Source organism: Strongyloides ratti (genome assembly GCF_001040885.1).
Source record: "Strongyloides ratti genome assembly S_ratti_ED321, chromosome : 1".
Classification (NCBI taxonomy): domain Eukaryota; kingdom Metazoa; phylum Nematoda; class Chromadorea; order Rhabditida; family Strongyloididae; genus Strongyloides; species Strongyloides ratti.
Genome location: NC_037307.1, coordinates 10,372,449 through 10,394,330, shown reverse-complemented (window position 1 = coordinate 10,394,330; position 21,882 = coordinate 10,372,449). Strand labels below are relative to the sequence as shown.

Genomic DNA, 21,882 nt, shown 5'->3' with positions numbered 1-21,882 from the left:
GGCAAAAATAAAATAAGATGATATATTATAATCATAAAGGCATAATTTTTAATTTTAATCAGACTGGGATGAAAAGGTTGGTGATTAGTTATATAGGCAAATAAGTATGTATATATATTACAAAATATCATAAGATTAGTTTCAAGTTTAAATATATATATATACAATATATATATATATGACAACAACATCTTAAGTATATTTTTATTAACATTCTTTTATATAACTCACTACAACAAACATGATATATATATAATAATATTATATAATATTTAGCCATCAAAAATGTTCTTAAAAAAATATTTAAAATATCTATTATGTCAGAAAAATTTATTAGGAGAGGTAGTAAAGTAATAAATATATATTATTACAAAACAAAAGAGAAAAATTAAGAATATTAAACTTTTTATTTAAGTTATGAGAAGATGATATTAGGTATTAAAGTTGTCAAAAAAATTTCTTAAAATATTATTATTATTATTATTATTATATTACTAAGTTGATATGTTTAAAATAAAGATATAATAGAAGAAATATGGGAAATACTTTAATATTTGATCTTATGTATGTGATTTAAATAATATAAAAGAATTTTTTCATATGAGTAAATAATATAAATATATCTCTATGATATTTTAATAATTTATAATCAAAAAGTATTAAGTTATTATTTTATATATATATATAAATATATATAAATATTTTAAATATTTTTATTTTAATTTTTTTTTATATAAATAATTATACTAAATTCTATATCTTTATTTTTCTCTCTTTTTCTTCTTCTCTCATGGTGTTATTTAAATTCATTTAAAAATATTTTTAATATATGTAAAAAAAAAAATGGGTAGTAAAAAAAAGGTAATAGAGATATGATTCATATAAAATCAAAAATTAAACATTTTTATTAAACATAACTATAAATATTGTTAAAAAAAATAGATTAACAATCAATTTGTTAAAAGACACAATATATAGTCTCCTCATTATTAATGGATTAAAATGTACCATCACTAAAATAATAATAATAATGAGTTAAATGATTTGGGTAAATATATGTTAACTTTATATTAATAAATATACAAATGACTCACAAATTTATATTACCATTTTGTTATAAAAAAATAATTTTTAAAATTATGAGTAATCACATTTTTTTTTTTTTGTAGTTAGATAAACTTTACCTATTCATATATAAATTAAGTGACAATGTTTTTAATGGTACTTAGAAAAATCGGAAGATTACAAAAAAAAAAAAAATAAAATAATAATACCTATTTAATATTTACATAAAAATTTATATATGTTATTTGGTAAATGATATATATATATTTTGTTTACAAAAATTATATGTATCATCATTAGAAGTGACTTCACCTTCTGCGCAAAATGATTTTAATAAACGCACATATATATATACTTTTTTAAAAAATTAGTGAATCATTTTTTAAGTGTTTTTAAATTTTAGGTCTATAATATATACAATCAAGGTAAATTAATTAACAATCATGAAATTTTTTCATTTATCAACTATAAAATACATTTTTTTCTCCTCCTTTTTTTTTTTAAATAATTAATAATGTCTTTTCTTCTAGAAAAATGAATATACCACATTTTGATGTTTAAGAAATAGGTATAAAGGTAAAAATTTAATTATTTAATAAAAGTAAATGATTTTATTTATTTTTTTTTTTTTGCTACTTTGATAGGGAAACACTATGATTGGGTTAAAAAAATTTTTAATTTATAAATATTTTAAGATGACCTTAGTATATAATTTTATGAGTATGATCACTAAAAAGAGGGGTGAAATTTATTATAAAATATATTATTTATGATAAATAGAGGTACTATCATCAATTGAGAAATAGAAAACAATAGGTGAAGGTAATGTAGTATATTATAATGAAAAATAAACTATCTATCATAATATTTTCAAAAGGATGTTGGGTGAATTTATATATATATATTTTATTGAGGATATATATGTAGGTTTTGATTACAGATATAGTATTATTAAAATAGTATGCCTTTCATAATATTAAAAACAATCTGTAATTGGAGATCTTACCAATTATCATTTTATGATATTAAATTTACAATTTGAAAAGTTTCCTCATATTATTATAATAAAAAGAATAATTAATAAAATCTATGTTATAATATATCCTCATTCTAATAATACAAAGCCAATATTTATAGTTCAATAATATAAAAATTTATTTGTAAAAAAGATTATATCCACATCTAATATTATATAGGCTTTTGACCAAAACAAAAAGTGATTGATTAAAAGGAAATTGTGTAATATTAATTAAGTAAAAGTTATTGTAAACAAACTTTTTACTTTTATAATAATGTATAATTTAAATATATATATATATATATCTATTAGGAAATCATAATCTATATAAAATAATTTAAAGTTTGATGTATGTATATCTTATAAATAAAGTTATAATATCTATAGTAATAAATTTTTGCCACCAATAATACAAATAGGTATTGTAAAAATAATAGTATTATATTAATAATTTAATCTTATTTATGAGGTATAATAACTTTAACAAATCTTATTTAATGCTCCAATTTACAATAAGAAAAGAAATATATATACAATCAAAAATAGATATTTATTATTATTTAATAATTTAAATAATATAATAAATAAATTTTTATTTTTTTTTTTGCTTTAAATCAAATATATTTTACATGAATAATAATTAGTGATTTTACCTTTTTGATTCATAATATTTAAAGGTAAAATAAAAATAATAAAAAAAAAAAGATAAAAGAACCACAAATCAGCATGAAATATATATATATACATGAAACAATAGCAATAATTTATAAAGAAAAATATAATAAGAAAATTTTGAAGAATAAAACTTTTCATATTTCAAAAGAAACAATAGAAATTCAAGGTCAGTTAAAGGTATAAGATATTTAAAAATACAAAAAAATTAATCTTCCTAAAGAAAAAAGCTATATTTTATATAAAGTAACAATCTACAAAAATCCAATTAAATATATATATTAATGTCCTTAATATAATAAAAAGGTGTATACTCACTTAACTTCAACATATGATAATTTTCAAAATATAATTTGTCATGTCAAAAAATTTTTACTTAATTTGCCATCTGGTTATATAAAATTTCTTGATATACATATATATATATATATATATATTTAAAGGTGATTCAACAAAATTTTATAAGGTTACACAGGCATTCTCCTAATTTTCAATCACCACTCGTCAAATCAAAACTATATAAATGTTATATAAAATTCTTCTATTCCAAAATAAAATGAAAGAGATAGAAGAAGGTAGATAGAAAAATTTTTTTAAATGAATTTAATATATTTTATATAAAAATTAATTTATTTTTCAAATAAATGTGTACGGGTTCAAATGAAAATTAACAAGGGTAAAAAATAAAAAGTTTTGAAATAAAGAAATTCACCTATTTTTTTTTTGGGAAAGATCTATATAATATGATAACCTGTTACAATTCAAAAAATCATTTTTTTTTTTCAATATAAATTAAGAGATTTTATATCTTTTGTATTTAGTGGTGATTTAAATATTTTTGTATGTGATCTGACATCATGAAACGCCTTTTATCTTGCTAATATAATCAAGGTCATAATCAAAAAGTAATATAATTGAAATATTTAAATAATTGTATAATATTGTTAAATGGGATATTTTTTTTTTGTTAAAAAAATTTTTTTTATTTAGTAACAATCGAAAAAATTTGTTTTTTTTTATCTTTTATATATAAATGAAAATCTAGATTTTATTATAAAAAATATATTAAATATCTTCTTATACCAAATCAAATTTTAAGCTAATATAAAAAGATATAATATAAATAAATGAAATTTAAGTATTTATGAATAAATATATATATATATTATAAACAACAAAACAAAAGTCAGGTTTTAAAATTATACTTTTGGAAAATTATTTAAAATATATTTTAATAGAATTAGTGCAGATAAAAGATAAGAAAAAAAAATATTAGTTTATAAGATATGATATATCTATAATGATATGGCAAGATTGATAAGTTTAAATATAAATATAAGTATAGACATAAAAGATGATTTTAAAAAGTTTTAAGATTATACTACTTTAAGTACAATTCAAGATTAAGACATATATATCTAATGTATTTTGTTAAGAAAATGGTTTATTAAAAGAGTTAGTAGGTATCAGTATTCTTGTAAATTTAAATAATTATGATCAATTGTTATAATGTATGTCTTCTTATTGATAAAATAAACATTTTATCTTCTTTATTAAGAGTGTCTAAAATTTAGACATTTAAAGATATAATTTAGTAAACATCACAAATAAGGTAAATAACTTTTTTTCATAATTTTAATAAAAATATTGTAAATTTTAAATATAATACATCACGAAGTTAAAATATTTTTCATAAATTTTACTTATAGTAAAAATCTAATATATCTAGTTCTTTTATAAATTAATAAACTTTAAGCTTTTCATATTTATATTGTATATATGTTAAAAAGTTATCATAATTCACAAAACGTTAATTCATAAATAAAGTAGTTTTAAATATATTAACCTATTAAAAGGCTAAAATAAATTTTAAAAATGTACTTAAGAAATAAGGATAAATTTTTTATCATATATAAGCCAATACAAATCATTTTGATGAATAAGTGGGTATTTGATAAAAAAAAAACTACAACTCTATTTTATTAGTAGTGGTGATATGCTTTATGAAAAATGACTTTATATATACGATGATTTTCTTAAGAATGTTATTTATCTTTTTTTTTTCTTAAAAAAAAGAATTTTTTTTTTTGTATTCATTTTATAATAAATTTCTTATAAAACGTGTTAGAATCATTTTATTTATATGTAATTTAGTATTAAATAAATAAACATTTTTGTTATCAAGAAATGATTTTTTCATATGATTTTTAAATGAATAAATTAAATAATTATTTTCTTATCATTACAGGAACACCATATACATTTATTTGATAAAAAAATAACTTCCTGTTATAAAAATATTTCCTCCATTACAAAAAAAAAAATAATTATGCAATAAAATAGCCAATTGATTATGAGAAAGTGATAAAAATTTTTATTCTTAAGAACAATTTTTAAGATGGTCCTTTCTTTTATATCATTTTTAAAAGTTTAAATTATAAATAAATAATAATTTTTTCATGATTAAAATTAAATTAAATTAGTATTAGAAAAGTGATGCATGTAAAATTTTGTTTTGGAAAAATGTACTGTGACACATTTAATACTTATTTAACGTTTTTGGTACTTATTCATTTTTTCTTATTTATGTAACAATTTTATCACCTAATTAATCTTTTTTAATATTGTTTATAAAACTTTTTTCTTACAACTATATGTAAGTTAGTGATTTATTTACAATTTTGTTATCAAATTTTTTACTATTGGTACTTTTTTTACCAAAAAAAAAAATTTTCATATCTTTAAACATATAATGGTGATTATATAACTTAGTTAATGATGATTAAACTATACTTTTTTTTTTAAATTTAAAAATTTTGGTTTCATATTTTACATACCTTTAAAAATGTATTTTATAGTAAAATTTTTCTGTATTCAAAAGTTATTAATTATTTCATTTATAGGTTTATTTTTATATTAAAAGAAATTAAAGATATATATATATAGATATATATATTCATATAAATTATATATTTGTATATTGAGAATATTTTATTGGTATATACATAAAATAATTATTAATATAGAAAAAAAAAGTTTGTTACAAATTTGTAAAAAAAAAGTAAGGATGGCTTCTAATTTATTTAATAAACCAACAATATATAGACATGGAGATAATAATTATTCTTCTCTTATCAATGAATACATTGAAAAAGAAAACAAAATAAAAATAGTAAGTATAATAATTGATATAAATTGTTTTAAAAAATATTATTTACTTAAGGATTTAGAAAAAAAATCACTCCCATCACGTATGTGGGAGAAATATGGTCCACTTAGAAATGCTTTCTGCAATGTTGATTATTCAAGTGTCGTTTCACATACTGTTCAAAGAGCTAGCAGTGAACATTTAAGAAAAATTTTTAACAAATATTCCACTATTGAAAAAGATGGTCAAAAGTATATGACTCATGATGATTTTGTAAAAAAATATCTTAATTTATATATGAGTAATGATTATAATAAAGAAACTGTTCGCCTCCTAACTTCAGCTATTAATGCCTCAAAAAGTAAACTTATTTCTTTTGAAGAATTTTGTGCTTTTGAGGCAGCTCTTTGTAAACATGATATTTTGTATTTGACGGCTTTCCAGTTGTTTGATAATAATTCTAATGAATGTATTAGCTTTAGTGATTTTGAAAGAATTATTAGGCATACGGCACCTTTAATGAAATTTGAATTTGATTTTGATTCTGATTTTATTAAAAGGTATTTTGGTGAAGATAAAAAAGGAACTCTTGATTATTATGCTTTTTGTCAGTTACTTCATGATTTTTATGAAGAACAAGGAAAACAGGCATTTAATGTTTATGATAAGACAAAAGAAGGTGCAATTTCTGCTGAAGATTTCAGTAAAATAATGACAACAATAAAGGGATATCTTTTGACAGAATTTGTTAAAAATAATCTTATGGCTATTGCTAGTGGTAACAATAGTTCACATAAAGTAAGATATTCATTTTATGCTGCATTCAATTCATTACTATCAAAAATGGAATTAATTAAAATTATTTATCTTTCTCTTGCTAGGGGTAATTTAAATCTTGAGGTAAGTAAAGAGGAATTTCTCCGAGCAGCTCAGTCATTTTCTCATGTAACTCCCTATGAAGTAGAAATTCTTTTTAAACTTGCTGAGGTAGCTCATCCTGAATCAAGAAGTTTATGTTTCAGTGATATAGAAAAAATTGATCCTGAAAGATTGAAAAGAGTTACATATACATCAAGATTAGCAACAGACTCTCCTGTCAATGAAAAGAAGGAAAGAAGTACATCTACCGCAGTTCTGGAATCACTTTATCGTTTTGTTATTGGTTCTGTTGCTGGTGCATGTGGTGCTACAGCTGTCTATCCAATAGATTTAGTTAAAACACGAATGCAAAATCAAAGAACATCATCTATTATTGGTGAAGTTGCATATAAAAATAGTCTTGATTGTTTCAAAAAAGTTGTTAAATTTGAAGGTGTTCTTGGATTATATAGAGGACTTTTACCACAACTTGTTGGTGTAGCACCAGAAAAAGCCATAAAATTGACGGTAAATGATTTTGTTAGGGATAAATTTACTGATAATGAAAAAATACCTTTATATGGTGAAATTATTGCAGGTGGTTGTGGTGGAGGTTGTCAGGTAATATTTACAAACCCTTTAGAAATAGTTAAAATTAGATTACAAGTTGCTGGAGAATTACAAAGTGCTGGTAGACATATAAATGTTTTTACAGTATTAAAAGATTTAGGATTTTTTGGTCTTTATAAAGGAGCACGGGCATGTTTTCTTCGTGATATACCATTTTCTGCTATCTATTTTCCAGCTTATGCGCATGCAAAACTTGCTACAGCCGATAAAGATGGTCATAATAGTTTACCTTCACTTTTTGGATCAGCTTTTATTTCTGGTGTTCCTGCTGCTGCTTTAGTTACACCAGCTGATGTTATCAAAACAAGATTACAAGTTGCTACAAAAGCAGGTCAAACAACATATAATGGTATTTATGATTGTGCTAAGAAAATTATGGCTGAGGAGGGACCAACAGCCTTCTGGAAGGGTACTGCAGCACGTGTTTTTAGATCCTCACCACAATTTGGTTTTACTCTATTAACATATGAACTTCTCCAAAGAGTATTCCATGTTGATTTTCACTAAAAATTACTTTTTCAAATTCCCAATTAATTAGACAAAAACATGTATAATTTGTTAATGGTTAAAAATTTAAAAATATAAGTTTTTTAAATAATAAAAATCTTAACATTGTTATAAAAATATATATTATAGATTACTTAATAAAACATTTTTTTTTGTAACATGAAAAATAAAAAGTTCAATTTTTTGCACAAGAGTAAAATTAATCAAAAGTTTATTTTCCAAAAAAATAAAAATACATATAATTTTTGTTTAAATTTTATGGTCCATCTGAAACAAGTGTTAGTATTGTAAATTTACCCTATGAATAATTAGTTATTTTAATAAAAAAAGTGTAAACATACGTCTTCTAATGGTATTGTATCCATATTTTTTAAAATTGCTTACATGTTATCAAAATTTTTCACAATTATAAAACCCAATGGTTGCTTTTGCCATCTTCAGATGTATTAATTAAAGCTGGTAACCCGACATTTCCTTTTCAAAACGCATAAAATCTGCTGTACTGCATTTTTTACTTAAATTCTTCAGTTTAATATTAAATAATTTCTCTTTATAACTCCGAGATTTATACCTTTTGACTATTATTTTTTATTTAATATAAACTCCAAATTTTCCACAAACATTATGATTGGTATCAAAATGTCTATCTACCTTCGATACAAAGAAACTGTTGTTTCTATTGAAAGCTGTTCTATTCGAATAATAATATTAGTTTCCAAAACTTTTGAATTCCGCATATCTAAAACTTCTGTTACTATTTCTACTGTTTTTCTTTTAACTATACCTATTAGTACAAAAGTTTTTACGATGTTTTATATCTCCAGAACGATTAAAGTAGGTTTCATTACTAGAAAATCTTGAATATTATTTTCTACTTTCGAATGTATAAAAAAAACATTTTACAACGGATCAAAAATTATCCATTTGATTTTAATGCATCATTTTACCTTCTATTTTTATTGCTATTAAGAGTCTCATTTTAAATTAATGTTAGCTTGTTTCATTATATTTATTTTTAATTTATATAATTTAATCATGAACTATTGAAATCTATATATTCACTTTATAACAATTTATAAATACATAATGTAATAATATTAATTTAAACACCAAATTGCTGCGACAGTCTAATTGGTAAAGCTGTGATGGTAGCATACCTGCTTTTCAGACATTTCAGGTATGTTCGAGTCGCGCTATTACCATAGATTGTTGTGGCATTTGACCTTTAGGGTTGGTCTATATCTCTTTTCTATCAACACTGTTATCAATATAAATCACATTTTAAAAAAAAATTAATTAAAATTAGGGTATTTTGTTTTATATCTTAAGTATTTGATTAAACTTTATATGTATGTATGAATATACATAATAAAACTTTTTGAGTACTATTTTTTTGACTCCAATTAAATACAATTAATAAAATGTATTTTTCATTCAAATGTATTAATAAGTTAAAATTATTTTTTTTAAAATTTTAATTACCAAAAAAATTTTGATCAGTTACTTTGTAAAAAAATTATTTTAAAAATAAACAATTTAAATAAAACGTTTTTGACTTTCTACCACTGATAAGATTCAAATTGGTTTTTTTTTGTTTGTAATAAAAAAGATAATTATTTGATTTGGAGTAACTGTTTAAATAGATTATACTTTGCTAAAAATAAATTTTTCGAACTTAGTACAAGCATTTAAGATAGAAGAAATACAGTAAGCTTTTTTCATGATCATAGATTAATTCTTATGATTAGAAAATTTCTTTATGGCTATGAAAAAAGATGTTATCATTTTAAAGTGACATTTATATTTTAGAAAAAAATTTCAATTAATTTAAAAAGTTTTATAAATTTCAAAACTTGTTCTACTTTTGTTTTTAATTTAATTTAAACATGCCAGATGTTACAAGTTAATTTAAAAAAATCTATTCTTCAAAAAAATATTAATATTATTAATTTTAGGATATAAAAAAATGTTTTGATTAAGTTATGTTTTTTTTTTAAATTTAATTTATTAATTTTTTATTAAATATTAAAACACAAATAAATAAATAACTTATAATGAACATGAATAAAATTTAAGAAAGAAAGTATAATATTAATATGTATTTGCTTTGTATTAAGTATATAAACCAAGAATAAGGAAAATTAATTATCAATTTTATGAAGTAATGTCCAAATCAACATTGTCCATAAAATATTAAATGGTAAATTGATACAGGGAAAAATAATTAAAAATTTATTTGTTATAATATTCTTTAAATTAAAAATATTAATAATATCTTGAGTATTAATAATTGAATAGTTTTCTTTGATAATTAATATTTCTTTTATAGAATTTTGAGAAATATTATTCATAGCATAAAGAACCTGAAAAACAATTCCTATTCCAAAACCGGCAGCAAAAGAAACTTCAGTTATATATTTGCTTAATTCTGATGACTCTCTATCTTTGGTATATTTTGTTGATGAAGTTATTGATAATAAACATCTTCGAATGATATAATATAAAAATATTCTGAATATTTCTTGATTAAAAATTAAAATAGATATGTAAAGAGTTATATTCTGATAGTATTGTGATCCAAATTTCCAAATAATTGAAGATAATAGGATTGCCAAAATTTGAATAAATGCTCCATAAAATACTATTGCTATTTGAATGGGCCTAAAATAAGTTCCATAAAGTAAGAATGGAATAATTGGTCCTAAAGAAAGTGCAAGTGCAATAGTATTGTTAATATTTTCAATCATTGAAAATTTAATTAATTTTATCTAAAACAATTTTTTTCAAATGATTATACATTAAAGTACAAAAAACATTGTTAAAAGATTAAATATATTAATATTAAATGAGTACGATAGTGTAATTAGTTTTAAAATTTTTTATTAAAATATTAAAAATTATTTAACAAAAATATTTAATAATATCTTATTATAATATTAATAAAAAAAAATAATACTATTGGAATAAAGTATAATTATTCTAAAATATTTTTAGAAACTTCTTGTGTGTTCTTTAAAAAAAAAGTAAATATTTTATATAACATTATTTTAAAAAAAAGATAAACTTTTGACAATTGAAAAGTAAAAATATAAAGTTTTTTTTTTCTCATTTTTATAAACTTTATTTATATTTATTTCTGTTAGTATCATTTTAACCACGCTAATAAATAAAATTTACACATCATTTTAATAATAATAATTTTTTCTCTATATTTCTTGTGACCATATTATATAAAATTTTTTAAAAGAAAATATGATGTATTATAATCTAATGAATGTGTAAAATTATTCTATGATAGTAGTGATGATATATAATAGAGGTATTCTTAAAAATATTAGATTAGCTATGGATGAAGAGAGATGATAAAGAGAGTTGTAGTTTAAAAAAATTTAGAAATTTTATATTTTATTTGATGAAAATTAATATTATTAAAATGAAATAGAAAGTATGTTGATTTTTTTTCTATTAAAATGTTAAAAAATAGTTTTGAAAAAATAATTGAAAATAATAAAAATAAAAATTCAAATGTTATATTGATTAAAAATGCCATATGAATGTCATTAAAGAACAAATAAATAATATTAAAATGATAAAATTGTTATTTAATATAATGTTTCAAGTTATACCATAAAAATTTATTTACAAGTCAGATGTACTTTCTTTAATTATTTAAAAAACATATGTACTTAAAAAATATTAGAAAAAGGAAAAATTTTTTTTAAATTGAAATTTCAACAACTTATTTCTTTGTTATGCCATATACCTCTGAATAAGTTATTTGTGACATTGGCATTTTCTTTTATTTTTAAATGTTTTAACATAATGTTATTGAATGACTTAGAAAATCTTACTTTTTAAATTATTTAATTGAAATTTCTTAATATTAATAAATATATTTTGTAGTAAATATTTTAAAAACTATTAAAAAGAAATATTTAAAATGTTTCAAAGTGCAATTTTTTTTATTTATAATATTTATTAATATAATATATATATAAATATCCACTTTCTTTGTATTATATTATTTTTGATCATTAAAAAAGAATACTTGGAAATAATTTAAATATAATATTTATAAAACATTTTATGTAAAATTAAATAATCTACAGTAACTAATTTTATTATTTTTTAAAAAAAACTTTTAAAATAAACAATTATTGGTTGATTAATTTTTTTATAATATATATAAAAAAATTAAAATTATTTAATTTAATAGTTATTTATATAGTAAAAAATTTAATTAAATTAATATAACTTTTATCAAAATAAGTAATCATAAATTAATCTTTATTTATTTATTATTGCTACAAATCATAACCTTAATATTGAAAAGAAAAATAATTAATATATTATTAAAAAATTTTTCTTATTAATTTAATAATAAGTTTCTTTATATAAAAAGCCTGTTGGATATTTTCTAATTAAATATTTACGTGTTTCATCATAAATAAAAATAACCCAGGCAAATGGTACAGCAACCATAGCCCATTTTAAATTTATTCCATTAAAAGCAAAAACTGTATTAACTCCAGGTGTATACATAAGAAATATTGAAAGAAATGCTGTAAATAATAATCCACTATTAAGAACATGATTTCTAATTCCATGTGTAAATAATGAATTAGTACGTGTCTTTGATATAAGAAGATCAGCCCATTGAACAACAACAATAGCATAGAAAAATGCTGCATGACAACATCCTTCTAATTGACGACGTGATGAATATGTCCATTCCTGACCATAACTATCAACAAGACTATTTTCATTTACATCACTCCAAGCAGTTCTTTGAAATAATAATTTTGATGGCCACCATCCATTATCTGCCATTATTATAAAATATGTTAAAAATCCAGCTAATCCTTGAATCATACCAATTTGAAGGTAGGCAAATCTAATAAGAACAAAATTTACAAGTTTATTATATTTTATATTTCTTGGAGGTCTTATCATAATATCAGATTCAGCTTTTTCATAAGCTAATGATATAGCTGGCCATAAATCTGTCCCTAAATCAATTGCAAATATACCAATAACAGAAAGTGGTAATGGAATACCAAGTATACAATGTAATACAAATGGCATTGTTTCAGGAATTTTTGATGTCAATGTATAAGCAATAGTTTTTTTAAGATTATCAAAAATTCTTCTACCTTCTTTTACACCAGTAACAATTGAGGCAAAATTATCATTCATTAATATCATATCAGCAGCTTGTTTTGAGACATCTGTTCCAGCAATTCCCATTGCAATACCAATATCAGCTTTTTTTAGTGCTGGTGCATCATTTACACCATCACCTGTTACAGCAACAACATTACCAAGACGTTGATATGATTCTACAATTTGAAGTTTTTGTGTTGGTGATGTTCTTGAAAAAATAATTTGATTATAATATCTACATAATGTATCTAATTGATGAGATTCCATTCTACGAAGTTGATCACCATGAATAACAATTGCTCTTGGTTTTTCTTCAATAGTTCTTAAAGATTGACTTTTTTCAACTGCATCAGGTTCTGAATCAGCTTGTTTTTCTAATGTAATAAAATCAAATGTATCAAAATCATCATTTGTTACAAGCATTCTACATTCATAAATACTATCAATAATATTACATTGTGAAGCAATAGCACGAGCTGTTACAAAATGATCTCCTGTTACCATAGTTACACGAATACCAGCATCTTTACATAGTAAAACAGCCTCAGGAACTCCAGGACGTGGTGGATCAATCATAGAAATTAAACCACAGAATCGAAGATTTTCAAGAGGAAAATTAATTTTATCATTATCAAAAACAAAGTTAGGTGGAAATTTTTCTGGATCTAAATCTAAGTCACAGAAACCTAGTACTCTTTCACCAAATCCTCCAAGATTTTCATAAGCACTTTGAAATTTTTCTTTATGAATTTTAGTTATTTCATGATCTCTTCCATCAATAACAATAGTTTTACATAAACTAAACATTTTTTCAGGTGCACCTTTCATAACTAAAAGATATGAATTATTTTGTTTTTTGTGAATAGATACTTGATATTTATTTACAGAATTAAATGGTATTTCAGAAACTTTAGGATATAAATTTCTATATTCAGCTACATTTTCACCATTAAATTCACACCATTTAAGAATAGCTATTTCACTAGCATCACCAATAGCTGTTCTATCCATTACAGGTATTTTTTCATCTCCATCTTTAAAGTAGGCTCTTGAACATAAAGCAGCTACACGATATAAATTAGTATTTGTTAATTCTTTTATTAAAGGATCTGTTGGAGCTGTATCAAGAATTCTAGTGTTATTATAAATATGTGATACAGTCATTCTATTTTGTGTTAAAGTACCAGTTTTATCAGAACAAATTGTTGAGGCAGATCCTAATGTCTCAACAGCATCTAACTTTTTAACTAAACAATGTTTTTTAGCCATTTCTTTTGCTGTAAGTGTAAGACAAATTGTAACAGTTACCATAATTCCTTCAGGTACTGTAGCAACAACAATAGCTATCATAAAAATAAAAGCTTCCAAAAGATTTTTGTTAAAAATCATAAGAATAATAAAAAATACAATTCCTTTTGTTATAGCAACATATGATATAATTTTTAAAAAATTATGTAAATCTTGAGCAATAGGTGTTTTTCCTGGTGATACTTGACTAGAGAGTGACGCTATTCTTCCCATAATTGTTTTATCACCTGTAAGCATAACAATACCTTTTCCAACACCTTCAACAATACTTGTTGAGAATAATGCAACATTTTTAGATTCTAATGGATTATCATTACTAAATTCAATTGATCTACTTTGTGGTTCAGATTCACCAGTTAATGATGAATTGTCAACACGTAAACCAGCAGATTTAACAATTCTTATATCACCAGCAACTCTATCACCACTAGTAATTTCTAATAGGTCTCCAGGAACAACTTCACCAGCATCAATAACTTTTTTTCTTCCATCTCTTATAACAGTAGCATTATGAGGAACCATTTTTTTAAAACTTTCCATAATATTTGATGCTTTTCGACTCTGATAATAATGGTAAATAGATGTAAGTAATGTAACAACCGCAATAACAATACCAATATATAAATTATCTTGTTTTGGGTCTTCATATGAGTGAGATTCAATAGTATAACCAATAAAACATGCTAAACTTCCTATCCATAAAAGAGCATTAAAACCTCCACATAAAATTTTAAGAAATTCCCATATTTTAGATGGTTGTGGTGGGGGTGTAAGTTGATTTCGTCCATATTTTATTAACAATTGAGCAGCTTTTTCAGATGTCAATCCCTTAACACTATCTGTTTCAAATTGTTTTTCAAATTGTTCTAACGGTAACTTATGATAATCCTAAATATGGTAAAGATTAATTTTAAAAAAATTGACGTCAATTTATTTCATTTCATTTAACTTACAATTTGAATATCTTTTTTTAATTCATCCAGATTAATCTTCCCATCATTGGGTTTTTTCTTCTTTTTAAAGAAATTCATAATGTGTTGTGAATTTAAAAAAAAAAAAGAAAAAAAATTAGCTATGAAACAATAAGTATCAAAAGCCTTAACAAATGTTAGAAGATATTTTGTTTTTATAATTAAAAAATTTTAATTTTTTTACAGTTAAATGGATATTTATTAAAAATTTGCTTATTAAAAGATAATTACATATTTTCGAATAACGATAACAATTTTTTATATCTCATTTTTTATTAATTATTAGATAATTTTTTATACATTTAAAATTTTTTCATTGCATGAAATATACAAATATTTATTTCTTTTATATATTAAAAATGTGAGTTATATGTAGATTGGTTGAATAAACAGTTTAATGTAATTCAAGAATAATATTTAAATCATGATAATTCTTTAAAAAGTGTACTTTGTCTTAAAAGTCATAAATATTTTTTCAACCATAAAAAAGTTTTTTATTTTACAAATAAAACAATTGTATTTTTTTTTAAATAAAAATCTATTATTATAACATTCTGAATATCTTTTAAAAATTAAAAAAACAATTTAAAAATTTTATAAAAATTTGTATGTTAATAAAAATAAATATATTATTATGACTAAAAAATAAAAGTTAATCAAAATATATTCATCGTAAAATAACTGATTAAGCTTCAAAACAAAATTATCTTTTTATTGATATTTAAATATTATTAAAGTAACTTTTTTAACTTTTTTTTTGACTCCAAACACATTTTTTCGTTTCTTGCATTCATTAAATTTTTATTTGCACTTTAGTTCATTTTTTTTAATGTAAGATATATGTAAAATTGGTTGTCTTAAAAGTTTATCTTTTTTTTATTATAAATGAACTATAATTATTTCTTTTGGTTTTTCATTTCATATATAATTTTGTTTTTTTTTTTATATTTTTGGAATACAATGGTAAGTATACTCAATCATATGGATTTTATTATTTCATCAAGTATAAATTGTTTATAATGGTTATTTATAAAGTAAGATAAATTTTAAAAGATTAAAGTAGTTTTAAAATGTTATAAAGTTGAAGTACATTATTTACAATGCAACTTTCAATAATTATCCTTTGTCAGTCCATGAAGAAATGTATTATAGTCTCAGGAGATTGATGCAAATTACTTTTAAAAAAGAGATTAATATAGAAAGTTTATGATAATTTTAATATTTATAAAGTTATATAAAATTTTATTTATATAAGTTTTATAATATTTAAATAAAATATATAAGGTTTTATAATCAAAAAATATATTTTATTTCCTTCTTTTTAAAGGTAAAAGTATTTAATGATAATTTTTGTTGCCATTTCTATTTAAAGTAATTAATTTTTTTTTATTTTATTTTTAATAGAATATATTATTTTATAACAAAATATAGGATTTATAAGGATTAATTTCATTTTTATGTATATTCTTATATATATATATTTAATCATCTTATCATAAATTATATATTATATTGTAATATAATACTTTTTCTTAAGTTTGAAAATATATCAAATAAAAAATATTGATAAAATAAAAATAAGTCAAAAATATGAATAATCTTATTTTGAAAAAAAAAAGATTGACAAATAAAAAAAAATTGTAAACCTTATCAATTTTCTTAATGTTTAAAATATTGTTGGATAATTTTCCAGAGGGATATTATGTTATAAAAGCAATGAAAAATTAATAAGAAAGAGGTACCACTTTATATATTCGTCACTCCTAAAATGTCTATTGGATGAAAAGTTTTATCTAGTTATAACTTTTTATTTTTCGGCATCATTCAAAATATTTTGTAATTTATTACTTTGAACTTTAATAAAATAAGAAATACTTCTTTAAATTGAATCTTAAAAACATATTTGATGTCAAAATTATTTAAAATTTGATAGTTTATAAAAAAAAAAGTTATGTATATAGGTTTCAATAGAGAAAAAAAAAGTATATTTTACTGATTGAGAAAAAAGCATTTTCTTTTTAAATTTACATGGTATATAATGTTGTTTTTTTTTTTCGTTTTTATATAAAATTATAATAATCTTCACATTGTATTATATTTCATAGACATCAAAGAACTTCTTCATTACTTACTTTTATAAATAAAAGCAACTAAATAATTTTATAAAAAGTTAGGCTTCCTGTATACACCGCAAAATATGTTGAATATCTCCAATTACTAAATAGGAAAAATTGATAATTATATTTTTTTTATCCTTATTTATTACAATAGTAGTTTTGATAATATATATTTACATTTATAAGTTATACAATTTTTAAAATAATAAATCTTTTTATTCTAGGCTAATAATATAATATTCTACTATCATAAATGTAAATTTTTTTTTAATTTTAAAAAAGCAAATTTTAATTTTATATTTTTTTTTAAATAAAAAAAAATGATACCATTAATGTATATATTGTTATAAAAAAAATATAAAATAGTAGACGTGTAACATTTTTTTAACCATTTTTAATAATAAAAAAAATTTTAAGTCGAAGTTTGTTAAAACTATATTGAAGTATATTTTGTTTTCTTTTATTAAAAAGATTCTTTTATTTAATGCTATAATTTTATCTTTATCAGTTTATCCTTTTTCTTTAAATATGTGAAACTCCTGTATATACATATAAATATATATATATAAGATATCAATAGGAATAACTATTTATTGAAGTAATTATTTAGGGTGTTAAGATTGTAAATACCACAATTGTAGGTGCCATTTTTTTTATTAAAATTAAATTTATATAATAAATAAATAGGCATTGTAGGAAACATTTTTAATTTCTTTTTTTTATTTACTAATAAGCACAATAAATCAAATATACAAAAATAATTTTTGCAAAAAAAAATTATATTATAAAAATAAAAATTTTTTTATTTTAATTATTTTATTTATTATGAGGAAGAAAAACTTTATAATTATTACTCCAGTATACTTTTTTTTTCATAAATAAATATTTATGTCTATCATATGTAATTATTACTATCTTATAATTATTTATAATACTATCAATATATTGAATAGATTTTAAAAAAAAAAATGTTTTATAAATATTAAAAGTTTATCGCCTATTTTTATCTGTAAAACAATTTTATTACTTTTACCATAACAATACTTGTATATGTATAGGATGTATAAAACTACATTTATTAGTTTTGGTATAAATTTTTTTCCATAAATGGTTTAACTTTTATGGATAGCAATTTTTATAGTTGTTATAGTAAGGAAACAATTGTTTATATAGATATAAGATATATTTTTAAATTATTGAAAACTTTTAAAAGTATATTTCTAATAATATTATACTATTTTGTTGTTCTTTTTTTTTCCTTCTTAATATAATATATATATATTTTTTTGTAATTATGTTAATTTTTTAAAAGGATTTTGTAAAAATTTATTATGAGGACTAATATAATTGTAAAATGTTTCAAGATATTATGTTTATTTTATATATATACATACTTCGTTTATAATTCTTAAGAGTTTATAAAATATGTAATTTATATCTTAAATAATATTAAAAATTTAAATTAAATATAGAATAGATATCTATTGATGTTTGTATTATATTTGCTTTATATATGGTTATCATTACAAAAAAAAAATAATTTTTTTTTATCATTTATTATGCTATATTCTATAATAAAAGTCTAAAGTTATTATTTAAATTTATTATTATTTACACAATGCCAAAATTAATAGATTAAATAGGGATATAAAAGTATACTTTTTTTATTTAATTTTTATATAAACAAAACAATATGAGAATATTTAAAAAAGAAAAATAATTAATATTTTTAAAGATGACAATTAATGCAAAATAAATATATAATTTTCTTTTCTAATTAAAAATAGTTAATTATATTAGAATTACTTTTAATCATTAGAATAATTAATAAAATTTAGTTTTATTAAAAGTATGTAATAAATTTATTTTTAAAAAAAAAATAAAAAATAAAATAATTTTTCTAAAAAATAAAAAAGTATATATTTATTATAATTACAATTCTCCGTTTAATATTTATTTATCTTTTAATCTTTTCTCTTTATCCTTAACTCCTACATTTTATTATTATTATTATTTTTTTTCTTAGTAAATTCATCAAGTTGAAGCATCTCACCCTTGTTTCATAAATAAAGCTCTTTATCATAATGATTTAAATACATTCCTTTTTCCTCATGGGTATCTTTGAAATATTCATATTTGTTTTCTCTTATTATATTATTTAAAATTATAATTTTTTTTTTTTGTACAAAAAAAAAATAAAAAAAAATAAAAAGAAGAATAACTAATAAAATGTTATTATCAAAATAACAATTTATAATTTAGTTTTTCCTATTTCAGAAGAGAAAGAGGCAGGCACATTTATTTATTATTATTAAAATTACTCTTAGCACCTATAGGTAAAAGAAAAGTTATAGTGATTCAAATATTCATTAAGTATAAGTTAACTTATCATATATCTAATATACTATTAAATTTATCAGATCTTTGTTATATCATATTTATTATAAACATTTTGTTTAAAGATAACATAATACATCAATTTTTACCAGTACATTTATACTCAATAAAACCGCTTAAATATATATTAATCTAAAGTTGTTAAAAATTCTCTAAAAATAATGGTAAAATTAGATCGTTTTGAAATAATCTTTGATAACCCAGAAAATGCCTATTTTGCTGGACAGGAAGTTTGTGGAAAAGTAAGTATACATTTTTGTTGTTCTCTTAAATTTAAATTAATTTTTCCTTCCTTCCTTAAAAATATAAAATTTAATTATTTATGTTAATTTTTTTTTTCTATTAAATTTTAAGGTTATTATTGAGTCATCAGAGGATAAAAAAGTTAATGAAATATTACTTGAAATTAAGGGAAGAGCTAAAACATATTGGAGTAAAGGTACAGGAAAAAATAGAAAACATTGTGGTCAAAGTGAACCATATTTTTGTGAACAATTTAATACTAAATATACTCATAAATTTTCAATAATTTCAGGAACAAATAAACATGAGGTAATTTAAAAAATAAAATTAAAAAAAAAATATTATATTTGTGTTAATTTTTTTTATAATTTATTTTTTTTAAATTATTATTAATAAAAAAAAAATTTTTTTTTTAAATTATTTAATTATAGAAAGAAAGAATATTACCAAAAGGATATCATGAAGTACCTTTTCAATATACTCTTCCTAAAACATTACCAACATCATTTGAAGGAAGTTATGGGTATGTTAGATATACATGTAGAGCTATATGTGAACGTCCATGGGATTTTGATATTTGTACAAAAAAATTATTTACTGTTATTGGAATAGAAGATATGAATGATGATAGTAAATTAACAACACCAATGACATGCCAAGATACTTGTCTTTCACCTTCTACAACTGTCTCTAAATTATGTTGTTTTAATAATAATGGACAACAACAAATTTTTTTAGAATTATCAACAGATAGATTAGGTTTTACACCAGGTGAAACATTATCATTAAAAGGTAAAATAGAAAATAAAGGAAGAAGTGTTTTAAAACATGTTAATATATCATTAATTCAAGAAGTTTTATATAAAGCAAAAAATTTTAGTGGTTCAGAGTTTGAAAAAAAAGAGTGTAAAGTAATTTTAAAACGAAATATTGGTGAAATCAAAGGAATGTCAACATTTGACTTGTCAAAATCCCCTGCTTCAGATATAACATTTTTATCATTACCACCATCACTTTCAACTTGCTCATTAATAATAATTACATATAAAGTTGTTTTATCAATATCACAACAATCATCTATATACATTCCAATAACAATTGGTACAATTCCTCTTTTAAGTGAAATAGTTACAAAACATATAAAAAATACAAATAAAATAAAAACTAATAATAGTATAAAAAATTCACAAAAAAAGTCTGATGTTAAGGTAACAGTGACAGATGAATGTGGTATAACAATAAAAACAACCCCAACACCAAGTAGATCAAATGAACATAGTGAAATTGATGAAAGTGAATTAATGTTACCTAATAATAATGATGATCTGGGAGGTAAAAGTTTATTACTAGCTAATGGACATGGAACATCAACAATTAAAAAACGGGTTAGAATGGCTAGTTCAATATTAAGTGAAATTTATCCACAACTTCCATCACCATTTTTTAAGGAATCATTCTTTGGTCCAGTAAATGTTATTGATGATAAAGAAGAGGGTTATTTTGGTGATAAAAGTTTTACACCAAAATATCCTGTTTATTTTGATGAGGAATAAATTTAATTTGATTGCAATATATTTCTTTATTCTTTTTTTCTTATCATTTTGATAAAAAGATATATTTCATTTAAAAATTTTTTAAATCATTGTATATATATATATAAAAAAAATAATAATAATAAAACTTTTTGTGTAAAAGTTTTAAAATTAAAAATATTTTGATTAATAGTATTAACCTATTATATTTCCTTATTTTTTTTCACTTAAAATATTTTATTTTTAAACAGAG

The 21,882-nt window shown here is 20.3% G+C and overlaps 4 protein-coding genes across 4 annotated transcripts; 2 read left to right on the top strand and 2 right to left on the bottom strand.

The window, feature by feature from the left end:
* Positions 1-843: 843 nt before the first annotated feature.
* Positions 844-7,898, top strand: SRAE_1000319500 (Calcium-binding mitochondrial carrier protein Aralar1; the record flags this gene model as incomplete). The annotated part of the gene is made up of 4 exons (XM_024650357.1): positions 844-861; positions 5,782-5,816; positions 5,861-5,927; positions 5,979-7,898. The coding sequence occupies 4 exons, from the start codon at positions 844-846 to the stop codon at positions 7,896-7,898; spliced, it is 2,040 nt and encodes a 679-aa protein (XP_024504143.1).
* Positions 7,899-10,039: 2,141 nt separating this feature from the next.
* On the bottom strand, positions 10,040-10,645 carry SRAE_1000319400 (Gamma-secretase subunit Aph-1 family-containing protein; the record flags this gene model as incomplete). The annotated part of the gene is made up of 1 exon (XM_024650356.1): positions 10,040-10,645. The coding sequence occupies one exon, from the start codon at positions 10,643-10,645 to the stop codon at positions 10,040-10,042; it is 606 nt and encodes a 201-aa protein (XP_024504142.1).
* Positions 10,646-12,272: 1,627 nt separating this feature from the next.
* Positions 12,273-15,400, bottom strand: SRAE_1000319300 (ATPase, Na+/K+ transporting, alpha 1 polypeptide; the record flags this gene model as incomplete). Its single annotated transcript, XM_024650355.1, has 2 exons — positions 12,273-15,257; positions 15,323-15,400. The coding sequence occupies 2 exons, from the start codon at positions 15,398-15,400 to the stop codon at positions 12,273-12,275; spliced, it is 3,063 nt and encodes a 1,020-aa protein (XP_024504141.1).
* Positions 15,401-20,015: 4,615 nt separating this feature from the next.
* Positions 20,016-21,650, top strand: SRAE_1000319200 (Arrestin-like, N-terminal domain and Arrestin C-terminal-like domain and Immunoglobulin E-set domain-containing protein; the record flags this gene model as incomplete). The annotated part of the gene is made up of 3 exons (XM_024650354.1): positions 20,016-20,096; positions 20,209-20,406; positions 20,529-21,650. 3 exons carry the CDS (start codon positions 20,016-20,018, stop codon positions 21,648-21,650), a joined length of 1,401 nt encoding a protein of 466 aa, XP_024504140.1.
* Positions 21,651-21,882: the final 232 nt, after the last annotated feature.